Raw genomic sequence first — 18,927 nt, 5'->3', positions numbered from 1 at the left:
CTAAGGCGGTTAAATTACAACCTGAAAACAAAAAAGCACACAAGGCCTCATTCTGCGCTCAGGCGGGTGCCTTTGGGAAGCATCGTCTGCCCACCTGCTGTTGGAACAGACGACCCACTAAGGATGCGCAGCAACGCCGATTTGCCAGCCCCACTGTGACCCAGGACTGCCGTGATCTGACCTTCATAGATGTCAAAGGACAAGCCTATTTTCAGAACAAAACATCAGCGTTATAAATAAGAGGGCAATAGATAGGGCTGTTTCTAAAAACAGAACAAGACACTTTATGTTAACTGTGTATTTGAAGCATTTCAACAGTTTAAAATACATAATATTCAGTATTTTCCTGGTTGCTAAAATAACATCTTTACTGTAGAATATTTGAGAATAAATACAATCACTCAAGACAAAAATCAACCATAATTCCCAATAGCCACATTATAATACATTTGCATCATGTGTATATTTGCACATATGAATATGTAAATATATTTATAAACTTTGTACTCTATTTTTTTCTAGGCTGCCTTTTCAAATATTTAATCATAAACCTTTTTCATGGCATTAATTATCTTTTAAAACACATTCACCAAAAATCTGTATTTCACCTTAACTCCATTTTTCTATTCTTTCGTTAAAAGTATTGTGTTTTCATGTCAATAGAAAAATCATTTAGCTAAAAATTCTTTGAGATATTATTTTTTCTTTACTTGCTTTACCACCATGTGAAATCCAAACTTCATTACAGAAAGGTGTTGAACAGAGCAAGATGAAATTCTTAAGAATCTTATAAAATATTGTGTCTAAATGATCAAGTTCTTTCAATTAAAGTAAGTGACCTACTTTCTAATAATATTGAATTTAATGACTGGACTGAAATTTCAGTTCATCTATCTAGATGATAGACAAAACTTTATAAGGACAACTTACTCAGCTATTAAATATACTAGTAAAAATAATTATAGGAGAAAATTCTTCCTGTTGTAATCAAATCCATTAAACCCTCACTTGCAATTTGACTAAAAGATTCTAAAGGTCATTGGAAGAATAAACTCAAATGATTAGGAAAATCGACAGAATAGTAAGAGATCAGTCTTGGCTGCAAGATATTAAAATATACTTGAGAACCATAATAATTAAAATATTAGTTTTACCAGTGGAGAAAATGTAATAAATAAAATAATATATTGTTGGTCTAGAATACACTGACCAATAGAATCAGAAAGAAACCTGAAATGGACCAAAGTCAACATAAGAAATTAAAATCAATGAAACAAGCTTTTGAATCTATCAAAAATATGAGTTAATTCATAAACAATATTGAGAAAACTAAAGAAGCACACTAACACATCTTACGCTTGTTGTTTTTAAAGGGGAAAGGTCAGTGTTTTCAAGGATAAAGGTGACGCTAATTACACAAACGATCTGAAAAAAGAAACGGAAGCCTCAGTCTCCTCAGATGTAAAGTGGAAGAGAAGTCGGGATCTCACGGGCTAAAAGAAAAACTCCAGGCGTGTCACTGAGCATTGTTCTCAGCACGCTAGGCGCTCAGTAAACCTTGAGTGTTTGTTCCTACTATTATTTCTGTTGTTAATAACTGCTTGTGGGAGTATGAATTTTTATAATCTTGGAAGGAAATGATTAGGTACTTGAACCAAGAATCTTAAAAATATGGACCCAATTGAATAATCCTGTTTCTAGACATTTTTATTCAGGAAGTTATTAGCAATCTTTACAAAGACTGAGCAAGGATGTTCACGAAAGTGTTTTTATGACAGTGTAGAAACTGAAAACAACTGAATTTCATACACGAGTGTGTGAGTTCAGTAAGTCATGGCATCCATAGAATGGAATGCTGTTTAACTCTATAGACTGTTGCTGTTCTTCAGTCGCTAAGCCGTGCCTGACTCTTTGCGACCCCATGAACTGCAGCACGCCAGGCCTCCCTGTCCTTCACTACAGACAAGTTATTTCAAGGGCATGTTTTCAAAGGCGTTCCCAGTGGCCGCGTGAACCAGCTGCCTCGGGGGGAAAAAGACAAGAGGGACAGCTACCATCTTTACTTCCCGAAGAGCAACTCCAATGGGTTGTTTCATATACTTTTACACCTATTGATGTTTGATGCTTTAACATTTTTTAAGGTTCTGCTACTTTTAAAAATAGAACAAATCCTTGCAGAAGTTGGAACTATTTAGACATATTGATGAGGGAAAAAGTGGTTCATACTGGGCTCTGAAAATTGAAATGAGATATTTAAAAATACTTTAACGTGTCTTTGGCTATAATTTAAAAAAGAAACCACAGGTCTAGATGGTATCAGATAAAAATAAACTTCAACTGTCAGGAAGAAATACATGTTGGAGTCTTTCCATTTATCCATCTTAAATGCATACTATAAGGAGACATTTTTAAAAGATGCAGAAGGGAATGTGAATAATAACAACAGTTTTCATCAACTAGGAAAAAGCCCAACATGTTTACACAAGTACATTATATTTTCAAAGGGAAGACATACTCTCAAAGGAAAAAGTAAAATTGAGCTAAGGGATCTGCATTTGTTAGAAAATAAATGTAACATAAGCAAAGTGGACTGAGAACTCGCAACCTTGGGAGGGTTGACGGCTCTTCCTTTTTTAGCTGTTAAGGCTGCTGTCTCTTCTAAAAATATATTCCTCCTAAAAATAATTATCCATAACAGCAAGTTATCCTCTATGAAATGTCACCACTAACTTTGATGCCTGCTTAAACGTTCATCACAGAAAAATATATTTGTGAGAATACTCAGTTTCAAATATGTCAGTTCACTAGAAATCATAAACTACGGTTATTGCTGGATACTGACTTGTGGCTCAGTGGTAAAGAATGTGCCTGCAATGCAGGAGACCCAGGTTCAATCCCGAGTCGGGAAGATGCCCTGGAGAAGGCAATGGCAACCCACTGCAGTAGTCCTGCCTGGGAAATTCCTTGGAGAGAGGAGCCTGGTGGCCTCCAGGTCGTGGGGTCACAAAGAGTCAGACACAGCTTAGCAGCTAAACGACAGCAACAACAAAGGTGTTCTTGGCCTTATGTTGGTCTTGCCAGTACGTGCGAGCTCGTGTATTCCTTGACTAGTAAAAACGTATCCGTCTTAAGTCTAGACATTCTTTCCTTACAGTGCAAATACAATGAAATATCGCTAACAGCAAAGTCATTTTTCTCTGCATGCCTCCATTTTCGTAGATAAGTGGATCCATGAGACATCTGGCAGGGTTTTACATCCAGTTCTTAATCATGGTGAATTTCCAGGCAGTGGAGGTAGGCTGTTGGTACTTTTTTCTGTTTTGCTTACGTATAATCTGTAATTTTTTACACTGAACTTTCTCCATTTTTTTAAGAAGTCAATGAAACAATGAAAGTTTTTCTTTACCTTTCAATACTTCCACTTTTCCAGTTTTTTCTTTATATACTTTTTTAACATTTCTGATTCTGAAATGAAAAAATAATCGGTGCTTAGGTAGCCAATAGAAAAGTAAAACTTGTACAGATCATGAATAACTTGAATTATAGGGAGGCAGCCAGCTTCATGTGAAAAGAGAGGACATAACAATCTACTCAGAAAGACCAAGACTTATTTCAGACTAAACGCTTCCCCTGAGGGGGAAAATTAAAGAGCCGCTTTAGGAAGTTACAATTAGGGTGAGAGAGGAGCCTGGTGGGCTACAGTCCACGGGACTGCAAAGAGTCAGATGCGACTTAGCGACTGAGCGCGCACTGGTGGTCCAGTGGCTAAGACTCCAGGTTCCCAGTGCAGGGGGCCTGGGTTTGATCCCTGGTCAGCAAACCAGATCCCACAGCCACAGCTAAAGCTTCACACGCCACAACAATAGATCCCACGTGTATCAAAGAAGGTCAGAAAGATCCTGCATGCCACAACCAAGGCCCAATGCAGCCACATAAATGTGTGTGTGTGTGTGTGTGTGTGTGTGTGTGTGTGTGTGCTCAGTCATGTCCCATCTTTGCAGGTCCATGGACGTAGCCCACCAGGCTCCTCTGCCCATGTAATTCTCCAGGGAAGAATACTGGGTGGTTTGCCATTTCCTCCTCCACAGGACCTTCCTGACCCAGGGATCAAACCCGTGTCCCTTTTATCGCCTGCACTGGCAGGCAGATTCTTTAGCACTGTGTCACCTGGGATCGCTTCATCAAATACACACACACACACACACACACACCTCTAGATCAGTGATCACCAAGTCTGAACACACACTAAAATTTCAAAGGAAACAGATACAGGGCAAAGCAAGAATCAAGCTCAGACAGATGAGCAATGTCAGGACCATGTGAGACCACATACAATGCATCTCCGAGTTCAAAGGGAAACTCCACCCTCCCTTCTGTCCCTGAATGAGAATAAAGGTAAGGACATTTATCAACCAGGAACGCTGGTGGTGGGCAGGGTGGAGCAGAGTCTGGAGATTTAAAAAAAAGGCGTCAAAGCTGCTAAATCCAAGAGGATACTTTATTTCTGCCTTTCTGGGTATAGTGGGACCCCATGGGCGTGGGACCTCAGTATTTTATTTTAATACATAAACTTCCACTTGAGAAAGGCTGGTTGATTTCGGATTTCAAGATGACAAACCAGTGTTTGGAGCAGACACGCTGATTCCAAATTTCTTACTTCTTACTTCTTCCATTAGACACTAGAAGCCAGTCAAAAGTACAGAGGAAAAGATTCAGAGACCCTAAGACCAGCAAAAACTCAGAGGCCGGGGCGGACAGACAGAATCTGGGGGAGCCTAGACAGAGGGTGAAGCGGCGACATTGCACGGTGCTGAGCAAATGGGACTTTCCCTATCGCACGAGACACTGTAGGTGATGACAGAGGAGGAGTTCAAAGTGACATTTACGAATCTGTTCTTCAGTATTTTGCTTCAGGTTCACCCCGCTGCCACTGGTTAATATTCCATTTATTTTAGCCACTATGGAAAACAGTATGGAAAGTGAAAGTGGAGTCACTCAGCTTGTCCGACTCTGTGACCGCAGGGACTGCAGCCCACCAGGCACCTCTGTCCATAGGATTCTCCAGGCAGAGTACTGGAGTGGGTGCCATTTCCTTCTCCAGGGGATCTCCCCGACCCAGGGACTGAACCCAGGTCTCCCGCATTGCAGGCAGACTCTTTACCGTCTGAGCCACCAGGGAAGCCCTAAACAGTATGCAATATTCCTCAATAAACTAAAAATAGAGTTGCCTTATGATCCAGTAATCCCATTCCTGGGCATATATCCAGAGAAAACTCTAACCCAAAAGGATGCACGCACCCCAGCGTTCACAGCAGCACTGTTTACAGCAGGCGAGCCACAGAAACAGCCTTGTGTCCACTGACGGACGAGCGGATGGAGAGGCTACGGTGCACGCACACACGGAGTGTCACTCGCCCATAAGAGAGGATGAACGACTGCCGTGGCAGCAACAGGCATGCAGCTCGAGACGATCAAGTGCAGTCAGGCAGGAAGAGAAAGACAGACAGCATGCGGCATCACTCACGTGTGGAATCTCAAATAGGACGCAGATGAGCAAACCCGCGAAACAGGAACAGACTCACAAACAGAAACAGACGTGGCTACCAAGGAGGAGGGGTGGGGAGGACCGGGAGTTTGGGGTTAGCAGAGGCAAACTATTACAAACAGGACGGATAAGCAGCAGGGCCCTGCTATGCAGAGCAGGGAGCTCTGTTCAGCATCCTGTGATAAGCCACCATGGAACAGAATACGTAGCCGAGCCACCTGACTGTGCAGCAGAAATCCACAGGACACTATAAGCCAGCTATACTTAAATAAACTTTGTCAATAAGCGCATTGCCTCGTGCCCACGTATCAGTACGTGTGTGACTACCTGACGGCTTCTCTCCCGTGGAATTCTGGGGCTACGGGCTCACAGTAATCACCCGCGGCGGGCTCAGGGTCCACGTCTTTCCAGGCGACGTGACTACCAGTCCTCCGGTGTTGGAAGCAAGGTGACGAGTTCAGGAAAAACAATGGCGAATAATGGGACTCGTTTCCATCTAGTTAAGAGGTGGTAAAACATGTGTTCAGTACCATGCAAACAGTGAGCACATAAGCCTTCCTTAGAACAGTGCATAATGTCTTGGACTTTTAAGCATCACAAATATTGCTTTCTAACTCCCTATTATCGAGAAGAAGTCTTGAGAGTGAAGGAAACAATGAAAATTAAAAAGAAATGACATATTGTTATGAAAGGTAAACAATATAACCCTTGATAAGGTATAAATTAAAGACTTGAATAAATTGCTTTCTAAAATGTGTTTAGAATAATGATTAAATCCCATATTGAGTGGGAAAAGCCTTAACATGGCACATAAAAATAATTTTCAATGTTTGTGAACTTAAGAAATCGTGTGACTCAACAGTATGATTGAGCAAAATACTGAAATCTATATGGTACATCAATAAAAAGTACATGGAGAAATTAATCTGTTTAGGATGAACCTATGGTCATTCCCTAGATTTAAAAAAATGGAATAGCATTTGTTACTAAGGGTCTTCAGATGTTAACCAGAAGTGATAAAGAGACAGACATACATACAAATAAATACACAGGAATATATAGAACAAATTTAAATCCAGTCAAAGTGGAAGAAAAATACAAAATAACATATATAAATAGGATCATGCAAGGGAAAAAAGCACCCTGATTCTGGTATGTGCGTAGGAATTCTAGACTTATGTGAAATTTTAAGTTGTTTTCAAGATAAAGAAAATCTAACGGGGTAATAAAGTGAAGTAACTCAGTTGTGTCTGACTTTTTGTGATCCCATGGACTGTAGCCTGCCAGGTTCCTCCATCCATGGGATTTTCCAGGCAAGCATACTGGAGTGGGGTGCCATGCCCTCCTCCAGGGGATCACTTCTGTAAATACGAGCGATATATGACAAAGGTTAGGAGGCACTTTCACTATGCAATGTCCCTAAGCTAACCAAAACCATCTTAAGAACTAATTTATTTCCACCTGTCCTGATACAAATCCTCAATATCATTCTTTGAAAACACTTTCAGTGATCTTTAAAAAATGCAACATTATTTAAAATATAAGCATAATATTTAAAATATAAAATATAATTATAACATAATTTAATACAATGTAATTATAATTACAATTAAAGTATAATTATAATAATTAAATATATTTAATTGAAATATAATTAAATGATCATCATCGTATGTTCATAATGTGTATCACTATATCACATTCAGAAGAATAATTATTTTTAGGTAGCAATTCCTTTAGACCATTAAAGCTATGAAGCAGAGAAAAAGAAATCATTCAGTCTTTTATGGGAAATACTTGTCATTCCTTATTTCTTAAAATATATAACTTTAAGAAAAACATCTTCAATGTGATCAGTACCAGCAGAGGTCAGGAAAAAACCGTAATTACTTACAGGGTAGGATTTTGTCAAAGTATAACGCCAATGCCAAGTATAAAAGGGCATCGAAAGTCAATATGGAAAAAGTAGCTATCATTATATATGAGTCTCCAGAAGCGTCAGGAAAAATGACACCATTCATAGTATAATCCAGGTGGATAATCTAAGATTCAAACAAAAGTAATAATAAATAGTTAAAAATAATTCAGTGTAGCAGCAAGAACTACCACTTCATTAAGCAGTTTTTCTAAGAAGCCCTCATAATGAAGTGCTTAGGGGAACTTTCTATTTTACAGCAATCAAAGCAATATCAGAAAGGAACACTGATTTTTAAAAATATAATGTTTTAATAATAGGAATTTAAGTTGTAATTGTTTTTCAAGACAGTCTTTTCTAGGTTCTTAGAAATGATGACAAGGTTAGAATTAACTCTGATCTCACCTGGTTTATTCCAGCACTGAAGGCAAAGGGGCTACAGATACTGAAAATCCACTTCAAAGGTGAAGGAAGTTGTTGGTAAAACGCACTGAATCCCACACCCCCCCAGAAGAGGGTGAGGAGAAACACAACCAAACTGGTGAGGATGGTTTTCTTTAGCAGCACGGTCATCAGGAATGCCAAAGCGATCTGAAAGAGAGCCGAGACTCTACACAGACTGACGGTCAGTGGTCCCACCTCAAAAAAGGACCTTTGTACCATAACATAAATATTTATCACTGACACAGTGATGAGCAACAGTAAGGGATAATTGTGCTCAATCCTTCTCTCAACTTCCTTGTAAGGAGAATCTTTATTTGCCTACTTAAATGCTGGGCTTGAAAGGCTGCAGGAGGAGCTGTTGTTGCTGTATAGTTGCTAAGTCCTCTTCCAACTCTTTGAGACCCCATGGACTTTGGCTGACCAGGTTCCTCTGTCCATGGGATTCTCCAGGCAAGAACACTGGAGTGGGTTACCATGCCCTCCTCCAAGGGATCTTTCCGACCCAGGGATGAAACCTATGTCTCCTGCACTGGCAGGCGGGTTCTTAACCATTTATCTACTTGGAAAGCCTGCAGGAAGAGCTGAGAAAAGGATAAAACTGCAGCCTTGGAAAGAGGGAAAGAAATTAAATTAATATATTACCAAAGAGTATCTACTGTGTTTTGCAGAAAACCCCCTGGAAGGTGGGAGAAGTCAGAGGAGCCTGTTCAGAGAAGGAAGAGAGGGTGACATGGGCAGTCAGACCAGGGTGGGTGTTACAAGATGAGATGAGATGTGAAAAGCTGCCATCTGACAGGGAACCTTTGGGGAAAAAAAAGATGGGTCCAGCCCTTAAGAACATTCTTATCAATCTATAAAGATCTTAGGTATTTTTTAGAGTCAAAACAATTTTCTTTCTTTCTGATGCATCCTTTCATTAATTCAGACCTTTATGCAAAAAAAAGAGTTTCAATTTTATTTAGGTCTCATCATTTTCTCATACTCATAAAGATTTCTCAAGCAAACACACACACACACACACACACACACACACACACAATGTGAAGGAAGGGGCTACAGGAGCCTGCTCAGACATTATTTCTGTTACATGTAACCAAGACCGGAAGCAGAGACCGTGGTAGCAAACGTACGAACTTACCAAGGATAAGCCATACAAGAAAAAGAGAGTAAATATGACCGTGAAGCCCGTCAGGATGATAATTTCAGTAGATGTTATGATCACTGTGATGATTATGGAAGTGACAAAGATGAAGGCAGCATAGATTAAACCCCAGGAGAGCCTAAAAAAGACAAACAATATTTCAGTTGTTTTAACTTCATTATGAAATATTTAAAACATACAAAAATACTTAAAGAATAACACAATGGCTACCTTTGTACCTGCCACCTATTAACAGATCCTTGCTCCTTGGAAGAAAAGCTATGACAAACCTAGACAGACTATTAAAGAACAGGGCATCACTTTTCCAACAAAGGTCTGTATAGCCAAAGCTATGGTTTTTCCAGCAGTCACATATGGATGTGAGAGTGGAACCATAAAGAAAACTGAGTGCTGAAGAATTGATGCTTTTGAACTGTGGAGTTCGCAAAGACTCTTGACAGTCCCTTGGACAGCAAGGAGTTCCAACCAGTCCATGCTAAAAAAAATCAGTCCTGAATATTTATTGGAAGGACTGAGGCCGAAGCTGAAGCTCCAATACTTTGGCCACCTGATGCAAAGAGAGGACTCACTGGAAGCCACCCTGATGCTGGGAAAGATTGCGGGCAGGAGGAGAGGGGTGACAGAGGATGAGATAATTGCATGGCATCACTGACATCGGCATCAATGGACATGAGTTTGAGCAAATTCCTGGAGAGAGTGAAGGACAGAGAAGCCTGGTGTGCTGCGGTCCGTAGAATGGAAAAGAGTCAGACGCAACTTAGTGACTGAATAACAACAAACTAAAATACTGCCATGGCCGTGCTGGTGCATGCTACACACTGACTCGGTGTTCACACTGCACGACTGACATGAACATGCGTCAGGAGCGCCACCTTGCCTGTGTTCTTCTGCAACTTGCCTTTATGCACAACGTGTAGCTGTCATACGCTGCTGCGTAATATTTCACTGTGTGAATACAACTCAGTGTTCTCCTCTCCATGGCCACCTAGGTTGTTTCCAGACCTTCTTTCTAATGCAACGTTGCTAAGAATATTCTTGCATTTGCCTTTTTTTAGGGAAAGTGCACACAATTTTTCTTTCAGGTCAAATTGCTGAATTCCAGGAGATAAGCATTTTGTGTTTTCATCTTTGTTATTTATTACCAAAGTGTCCTCGTTATAAAATTGGAAGGAAACAGCAGCTGCTGTTCCATCAGTGACTGTGGATGTACCGGAGGCCAACCGATGATGTGGTCACTCCTGAGGACTGCAGCCAGCGAGAGCCCTGCCTTCCCTCCCGTAGAAAGTTGGAATCTCATAACTACACTGAGCCCAGTGCATGCTTGCTGCTCCTGTTCAGCATTTCTTTCTGAAAACAGATGCAGATTATGGTGGGCTTCCCAGGTGGTTCTGGGGTAAAGAATCCCCCGGGAATGCAGGAGACACAGGTTCGATCCCTGGGTCTGGAAGATTGCCTGGAGAAGGGAATGGCAACACATTCCAGTCTTCTTGCCTGGAGAATCCCATGGTCAGAGGAGCCTGGGGGGTTGTAAGTCCATGGGGGTCACAAAGGGTTGGACACGACTGAACATAGATTATGGCAACACCCTTACGTGTTCACACTGTTTTGCTCTAGATGTGCTGGTGTTCACATTTTTATGAAGTGGGTATTAGAAATAGCAGTCAGTCTTAGATCTAGGAAACCTGGAGAGTGTTTTAGCCCAAGCTTCTCATTTTACAGATGAGTAAACAGCAGTTCTTCTTCCTGGTAAAGGGTCCTACTCAAGGTCGCCACAAGTAAATCAGTAACAGAACTGAGAGAGCAGCTGTAGGCTTGCTGTCAGTTCAGAGCTCTTCCTTGTACACAAAACTGCCTAATAAGAAACAGCTGGAGAAAACAGTGAAATTATTAAAATCAGGAATTTGCATGAATATGTCCCAATAGATCATGTTTCAGTTCAGTTCAGTCACTCAGTCATGTCTGACTCTTTGTGACCCCATGGGCTGCAGCACGCCAGGCCTCCCTGTCCATCACCAACTCCCGGAGTTCACTCAAACTCATGTCCATTGAGTCGGTGATGCCATCCAGCCATCTCATCCTCTATCGTCCCCTTCTCCTCCAGCCTTAAATCTTTCCTGGCATCGGGGTCTTTTCAAATGGGGTCAGTTATTCGCATCAGGTGGTCAAAGTGTTTGGAGTTTCAGCTTCAGCATCAGTCCTTCCAAAGAACACCCAGGACTGATCTCCTTTAGGATGGACTGGTTGGATCTCCCTGAAGTCCAAAGGACTCTCAAGAGTCTTCTCCAACACCACAGTTCAAAAGCATCAATCTTCAGCGCTCAGCTTTCTTCACAGTCCAACTCTCACATCCATACATGACCACTGGAAAAACCATAGCCTTGACTAGATGGACCTTTGGTGACAAAGTAACGTCTCTGCTTTTCAATATGCTGTCTAGGTTGGTCGTAACTTTCCTTCCAAGGGGTAAGCGTCTTTTAATTTCATGGCTGCAATCACCATCTGAAGTGATTTTGGAGCCCCAAAAAACAAAGTCTGACACTGCTTCCACTGTTTCCCCATCTATTTCCCATGAAGTGATGGGACCAGATGCCATGATCTTTGTTTTCTGAATGTTGAGCTTTAAGCCAACCTTTTCACTCTCCTCTTTCACTTTAATCAAGAGGCTCTTTAGTTCCTCTTCACTTTCTGCCATAAGGGTGGTGTCATCTGCATATCTGAGGTTATTGATATTTCTCCTGGCAATCTTGATTCCAGCTTGTGCTTCTTCCAGCCCAGCGTTTCTCATCACGTACTCTGTATATAAGTTAATACGCAGGGTGACAATATACAGCCTTGGCATACTCCTTTTCCTATTTGGAACCAGTTTGTTGTTCCATGTCCAGCTCTAACTGTTGTTTCCTGACCTGCATATAGGCTTCTCAAGAGGCAGGTCAGGTGGTCTGGTATTCCCATCTCTTTCAGAATTTTCCACAGTTGATTGTGATCCACACAGTCAAAGGCTTTGGCATAGTCAAGAAAGCAGAAATAGATGTTTTTCTGGAACTCTCTTGCTTTTTTGATGATCCAGAGGATGTTGGCAATTTGATCTCTGGTTTCTCTGCCTTTTCTAAAACCACCTTGAACATCTGGAAGTTCACAGCTTACGTATTGCTGAAGCCTGGCTTGGAGAATTTTGAGCATTCCTTTACTACCATGTGAGATGAGTGCAATTGTGCGGTATTTGAGCATTCTTTGGCATTGCCTTTCTTTGGGATTGGAATGAAAACTGATCTTTTCCAGTCCTGTGGCCACTGCTGAGTTTTCCAAATTTGCTGACATATTAAGTGCAGCACTTTCACAGCATCATCTTTTAGGATTTGAAATAGCTCAACTGGAATTCCATCACTTCCACTAGCTTTGTTTGTAGTGATGCTTCCTAAGGCCCACTTGACTTCACATTCCAGGATGTCTGGCTCTAGGTGAGTGTGAGTGATCACACCATCATGATTATCTGGGTTGTGAAGATCTTTTTTGTACAGTTCTTCTGTGTATTCCTGCCACCTCTTCTTAATATCTTTTGCTTCTGTTAGGTCCATACTATTTCTGTCCTTTATCGAGCCCATCTTTGCATGAAATGTTCCCTTGGTATCTCTAATTTTCTTGAAGAGATCTACAGTCTTTCCCATTCTATTGTTTTTTCTCTAGTTCTTTGTGTTGATCGCTGAAGAAGGCTTTCTTATCTCTCCTTGCTATTCTTTGAAACTCTGCATTTAAATAGGTATATCTTTCCTTTTCTCCTTTGCTTTTCACTTCTCTTCTTTTCACAGCTATTTGTAAGGCCTCCCCAGACAGCCATTTTGCTTTTTTGCATTTCTTTTTCTTGGGAATGGTCTTGATTCCCGTCTCCTGTACAGTGTCACGAACCCCTGTCCATAGTTCATCAGGTACTCTGTGTATCAGAGCATGTTTAATTACTGCTTATTTGACTTGTTTTTAAACTTTTATGTCACTACAAGGATCTGGACTGTGCTAGACAATCAGCATTTTTGGAGAGGCATGCCACATTCTACAGAATTCACTTCCTGAGTACAGAAGGGAACTGCTCTAGGTAGGAACTGAAAAGCCATAGGGTGTGAGGACTATGGATTAAGGAAGTTAAACCTTTCTAGAAAAGGACTCTATAGCAGGGACTTGTAGGTGGAGTTGGGGGGGATGTTAATATATCTATGAAAAACTTCATGATAAAACAAAGCAATTTCAGACATCACTAGAGTAAGTATTGACTGCATTTCACATTTTTTGCCTTAGTTAAAAAAAAAGTGGGAATGTTGTACAACTTATTACCACTAGACATTGTGTTCTTAATAAGAACATTTCAGATTTTTCTTTTCCTTGTTAGTTTTAAGAACACATATCCATTTTGCTAAATTTTAGGTTACATGCATACTAAGAAGCATTTACCCTGAGAATGAAGCCACATCTAAACAACCAGCACCTTCCTGGCTTTAACCTAGAGTTGGCTTGTGCCTCCCTGTCCTAAAACGGCTGCAGGGACACTGCCATTTGTACATAGTTCCCCTCTCTCTTTCCTCCTGACAAACACCATTTACTCCTTTCTATTTCCCAAGGTTTCACTGAACAAACATTACTTTCCTTTTTTAAATTTCAAGACCCACTTTCCCCTTTTGCTATTTCATAATTCAGTTATATTAAAACTAAAACTCTGTTAATAAAATATACTTTATAGGAAACTTTAAATTTCCTAGATGTTAATTTTATTTCAGCAAGTAAGTTTCTTGTAAAGAGCTGTTCAATAAGTAGTCCTTCATCCATTCCAGATACATACTATACCCATAAATAGCATTTTGTTGCTATGGGGAGTATACAGAGAAATATTTCCCAGGACTCAACACTGAAAAATGCTAAATTTCTTTTAGGGTAAAGCAAACAGATTATTTTTTTTTTTTTCTTTTCCTAGACAGTATGAGTTTTGTAACTGATGGTATCACAGAATTCTCTAAAAGCCTTGGCCTCTTAGAGGTTTAGAGATTATATTCACTCCTTAAGTTGTGTCTAGCTCTTCATGACCCCATGCAGCACTCTAGGCTTCCGTGTCCTTCACCATCTCCCAGAGGTTGCTCAAACTCATGTCTCATCAGGTGGCCAAAGTATTGGAGCTTCAGTTTCAGCACCAGTCCTTCCAATGACTATTCAGGACTGATTTCCTTTAGGATAGACTGGTTGGATCTCCTTGATGTCCAAGGGACTTTCAAGAGTCTTCTCCAACCCCAGCTGAAAAGTATCAATTCTTGGGTGCTCAGCCTTCTTTACGGTCCAACTCTCACATCTGTACATGAATAGTGAAGAATCCATAGCTTTGACTATATGGACCTTTGTCATCAAAGGGATGTCTCTGCTTTTTAACGCGCAGATTGTATGATTTGCGTATTTATCTGTTAATCTTACTCATTATTTTGCTAAACCTTTATTTCTACTCAATTATTATTTGCTATCATAAAATATACAAACATAGAGACATACATACATATATGATAGTCATGTTTAAATATAAACTTTAAAATCACATTAAATCATTTGTGAAATGGGGCGAGATATATCAATGTAAGAAGCAAGTGCTCTTATCAAGTGCTTCTAACTGCCAGCCTCTGTACTGGGCACCCTTCCAGGCAATCTCAACTCCAATATACGGCATTTAGTTGCTCAAAAAAAAAATATCCTTGGTACTCAGTCTCTGAACAGAAACTAGCCATTACAAGCCTGTACTTTCTTCAACAGGAGGAAGTGGGGAGAAACTAAGTGATAGCCCTGGGTGGGCCAGGCGGGAGGGCACTGGAAAAGACGCTCAGCATCACTCGTTATTAGAGGAAGGCAAATCAAAACGATAACGAGGTATCACCTGCCACTGGTCAGAATAGCCACCCTCAAAGCACTCACACACAATCAATGTTGGAGAGGGTGTGGAGAAAAGGGCCCCTCCTACCCTTCTCTCAGGAATGTCAGTCGGTGCCGCCACCACGGAGGGCAGTGTGGAGATTCCTTTTAAACAACTACAAGCGGAACTGCCACACGGCCCTGGGTGCACCTCCGGAGAAAACGGAAGATGATACACGCACCCCTGCTTTCACTGCAGCGCGACCCACAGGACGCAGGAAACGGAAGCGACCTAAAGCCACATGACCCAGGAAACGGAAGCGACCTAAAGCCACAGGACCCAGGAAACGGAAGCGACCTAAAGCCACAGGACCCAGGAAACGGAAGCGACCTAAAGCCACATGACCCAGGAAACGGAAGCGACCTAAAGCCACAGGACCCAGGAAACGGAAGCGACCTAAGTGTCCATCCGCAGAGGAGCGGATGAGGAACGTGTGGCACACATACATGACGAATACTCAGTTACACAAGAAGAAGGAAAACATGCCAGGACGGACCTGGAGATCATTGTGTGACCTGGAGTGAAGTAAGCCAGAGAGGGAAAGACAAAGATCGTGTGATATCGCTTATATGTGGACTCTAAAAATAAATGGTACAAAGGAACTTATTTACAAAACAGCAAGAGTCGAAGACTCAGGAAACAAACCTACGGTTACCAGAGGGAAGGCAGATGGGGGGGGGGGAGATAAATTGAGAGACTGGGATTGACATATACACACTATATATAAAATAGACCGCTAATAAGGACCTTATGTATAGCACAGGAAACTCTACCCAAGACTCTGTAATGACCTATATTGGAAAAGAATCTAAAAAAGAGTGGATATGTGGACATATATAGTCTGATGCACCGTGTGGTCCCGCAGAGACTAACACAATACTGTAAATCAACTACACTCCAATAAAAATTAAAAAAAAAATTAGACCACCTGGTCTGGTACACATCTTCCTTTTGCCACTGGGTAATTCATTTGCTGTGATCTTAACGGTACCTCTATCATTCTGTTGGCTTAATATATGCTGGCACAAAAAAACGGCCCAGAAAAGTATAATCACTATCTTGCATAGCAAAATTTAATAAGAACTAAATAAAAATGTCCCAACAAGAACAAAGTAGGCAGTGCATCGAGTTTAAGTTTCGGTGTTCTAAAACAGTAATACTCTTCCACTGCTTCGGAATTTCTCTGTTTATTCACTTGCAGTACTTGAATTAGTCACTCACCAGAAGGCTGAATCTTGCAGACCCATCAAGTTCATCAAATCCTTATACTTTTTTCTCTCTCTTGCAACATTGAGTGATAGGAAGTATATAAGTGGGGAGAAGTAAAGCAAGCAGTAAAAGATGAACATCTCATTTTGAAGGTTCTCCTTAAAGATAAAGGGGAGCGTCTTCATATTTACAGCAGTAACTGACATCAACTCCTCCATCACATAGTGATTTGTTGTCACCTAAAGAAGAATGCAAATGAGCACAATCATTAAAGTACAGACACTGCTGAGATCTGAATAAGCTATGGAGCTTGGGCCCCTGTACATTTCCTGTTTTAAATACTGTTCTGTGGTTATGCAAGATGTTACTTTGAGGAGAAACTAGATGAAGAACAGGTGGGTGCCTCCCTGTATATTGTGTTTCTAAAACTACTTCAAAATTTAAAGTAAAAAAAAAAAATGTACTCCTTCACCTAAATGTCAGTTTTACCATTTGGATACCCAGTTCATTATATAAACACATGAAGACCTGAGTAGACACCATCTTTTATCAAACCTTGATGCCTCTGGAATTAGCTCACTTCAATTATTAGGACTTTTCTTACTTGTATAATAGCAGCATTAATGGCAGCTTGTAAAGGCACGAATCCTCCTTTCCAGTATTTCTCCAGTGCACAGGAAAAGTGAATATGTGTACGCTTGCAGTAAGCTATAATCACACACAAAGGAAGCAGAACCAACATTATGGAAGGAAAAGTCATTAGTATCTGTACTCCAGCAATGAGCTACAAATGGGAACCCAGTCCGGTGTTCTCGCCTGAAGAATCCCATGGACGGAGGAGCCTGGTGGGCTACAGTCCGTGGGGTCGAAAAAGTCGGGCATGACTGAGCGAAATGAGGAGGGGGAGCAACGAGCTATCGGCTCAAAAAAATAAATAAAAGGAAAAAGCACGACCAACAGCACAGGAGTAGGGTGATTGGAAAATAAGACACGAGGATCCAAGAGAAGCTCTCTAGAGGGGCCTTCACCAGGCAGGGCTTTTCTTATTCAGTTTAATTGGAAGCTAATTACAATATTGTAGTGGCTTTTTGCCATACCTTATATGAATCGGCCATGGGTGTACATGTGTTCCCCCTCCTGAGTGGGAATGCAAACTAGTACAGCCACTATGGAGAACAGTGTGGAGATTCCTTAAAAAACTGGAAATAGAACTGCCATATGACCCAGCAATCCCACTGCTGGGCATACACACCGAGGAAACCAGAAGGGAAAGAGACAGTATACCTCAATGTTCAACAGGCAGGAGTGCTAACCACAGGAAAAAGGAGCAAATGAAAGTTCTAAATAAGGCGACTTTACTCATGGAAACCGTGGCATGCACAGGATGTCTCAGAAAATGAAAAGAAGACGGAAGCAAACGCTCTGCTTGGCCCACCCTGGGCACCTCGTCGTCTCAAGACGCCAAAGGCACTGCAGCACCAGAGCTGGCTTCGTGCCCAAACGCTCTCCCTGCAGGAGGGTCCGGGGCTCACGCCTTCCTGTCCTTCTGGCCTCTCTACAAAGGTAAACTCGGCACACAGGCCTTTCCTGGCCTCCAGAGCGAGGACATCACTCTGGTCTAGGGAACACATGGAGTTTAAATCAGAATTCCTCTGTTTATTCACTGCTTCTAACAGTCATCCCCCAGAAGGCTGACCCTTGCAGGCCCATCCTATCTGTCAAATCCTACACTTTGCTCTCTCTTTTGTAACATTGAGTGATAGGAAACATGTAAGTGGGGAGAAGTAAAGCAAGCAGTGACAAACGAATGTCTCATTGTGAAGCAGAACTAGTACATTTCTGCCGGGAGCCGGCGAGAGACATTCCGCTCGTGACAAAGGTCATGAGGAAGGAGGCTCGGCATACGCAAAGGCGGGATCGAGCCTCAGGAGTCCGCCCGGATATTCTCGAGCATCTACCCCCCAAAAAACCAGAGTCTGCCTACTTTATTGCTTTGTGCTCTCACCTCTGACTTTACTGGGGGCTGTACCCCACCACCATCTCGCTCTCTCTGTCAAAGAGTTAACTTACAACTCCAATTAATAAAGTTCCTGGGCAATTAGGAGTGTTTAAATCCAAATCCCTCAGATGGCTCTCTAACTCGCCTGACAAGTTTACTGGGACTCCTACAGCTATGCATACGATTGTTTACAGTCTCCCAGCCTCGAGAGGCATGGGAAACTTAAGATATTCAAATAGTTTAGAGCCTCTCAAAGAGTTAGAAACTGTCAGAATAAACTAGTAAAGGATTTCATTGATGAGCCAATGATTGTTGCCAAGTTTTCACATCCCCTGAATTGTATCCTTGAATGTGTATTAATTAATATAGTTGGTATGTAGAAAAAATAAGTAGTGGCCTTGGTGTTAGTAACTTTAGACCCTTAAGGTAATAAATTCTTTCCTTTGTTGTAAACCCATTACACATCCACCCTATAGAAATGCAATTTTATATTTGGAAGATGGCGCCGAACCTTAAAATAATTACTCTTAGAGAAAATAAGTCTTTGTTGATAAGTCCTTGTCAAGAGTCATAAAATGTTAGTAGGCCTTCTGGCCAGAAGATGATGTAAGTCACCTAAACCATTTGTATACGATAAATTTGCAGTAAAGAAACCCTGGTTTTTGATAAGGATCAAAAACTGCTGACTTTGCATCCCCTATTATCCTCTATGTGTAACTTA

General features: G+C 41.3%; 1 protein-coding gene across 6 annotated transcripts in view; it reads right to left on the bottom strand.

Annotated features, from left to right (window-relative positions):
- Nucleotides 1–18,927, bottom strand: part of ABCA6 (ATP binding cassette subfamily A member 6) — a 62,987-nt gene that overhangs the window by 37,508 nt on the left and 6,552 nt on the right. For 4 of the 6 annotated variants that reach the window (XM_059878359.1, XM_024981107.2, XM_059878360.1 and 1 more), the window contains 8 exons: nucleotides 16,812–16,915; nucleotides 16,220–16,446; nucleotides 9,043–9,184; nucleotides 7,866–8,051; nucleotides 7,440–7,587; nucleotides 5,873–6,041; nucleotides 3,407–3,465; nucleotides 95–205 (listed from right to left, as the gene is read on the bottom strand). In XM_059878359.1, the coding sequence (XP_059734342.1) occupies nucleotides 95–205; nucleotides 3,407–3,465; nucleotides 5,873–6,041; nucleotides 7,440–7,587; nucleotides 7,866–8,051; nucleotides 9,043–9,184; nucleotides 16,220–16,446; nucleotides 16,812–16,915 (1,146 nt within the window). Of the gene's footprint in view, nucleotides 1–94; nucleotides 206–3,406; nucleotides 3,466–5,872; nucleotides 6,042–7,439; nucleotides 7,588–7,865; nucleotides 8,052–9,042; nucleotides 9,185–15,046; nucleotides 15,248–16,219; nucleotides 16,447–16,811; nucleotides 16,916–18,927 lie in introns of those variants that run through there. The other 2 variants (XM_059878362.1, XM_024981111.2) reach the window with 2 other exon arrangements.

Source organism: Bos taurus, chromosome 19, assembly GCF_002263795.3.
Source record: "Bos taurus isolate L1 Dominette 01449 registration number 42190680 breed Hereford chromosome 19, ARS-UCD2.0, whole genome shotgun sequence".
In the NCBI taxonomy this organism is placed as follows: domain Eukaryota; kingdom Metazoa; phylum Chordata; class Mammalia; order Artiodactyla; family Bovidae; genus Bos; species Bos taurus.
This window is presented reverse-complemented; position numbering and strand designations above follow the sequence as displayed.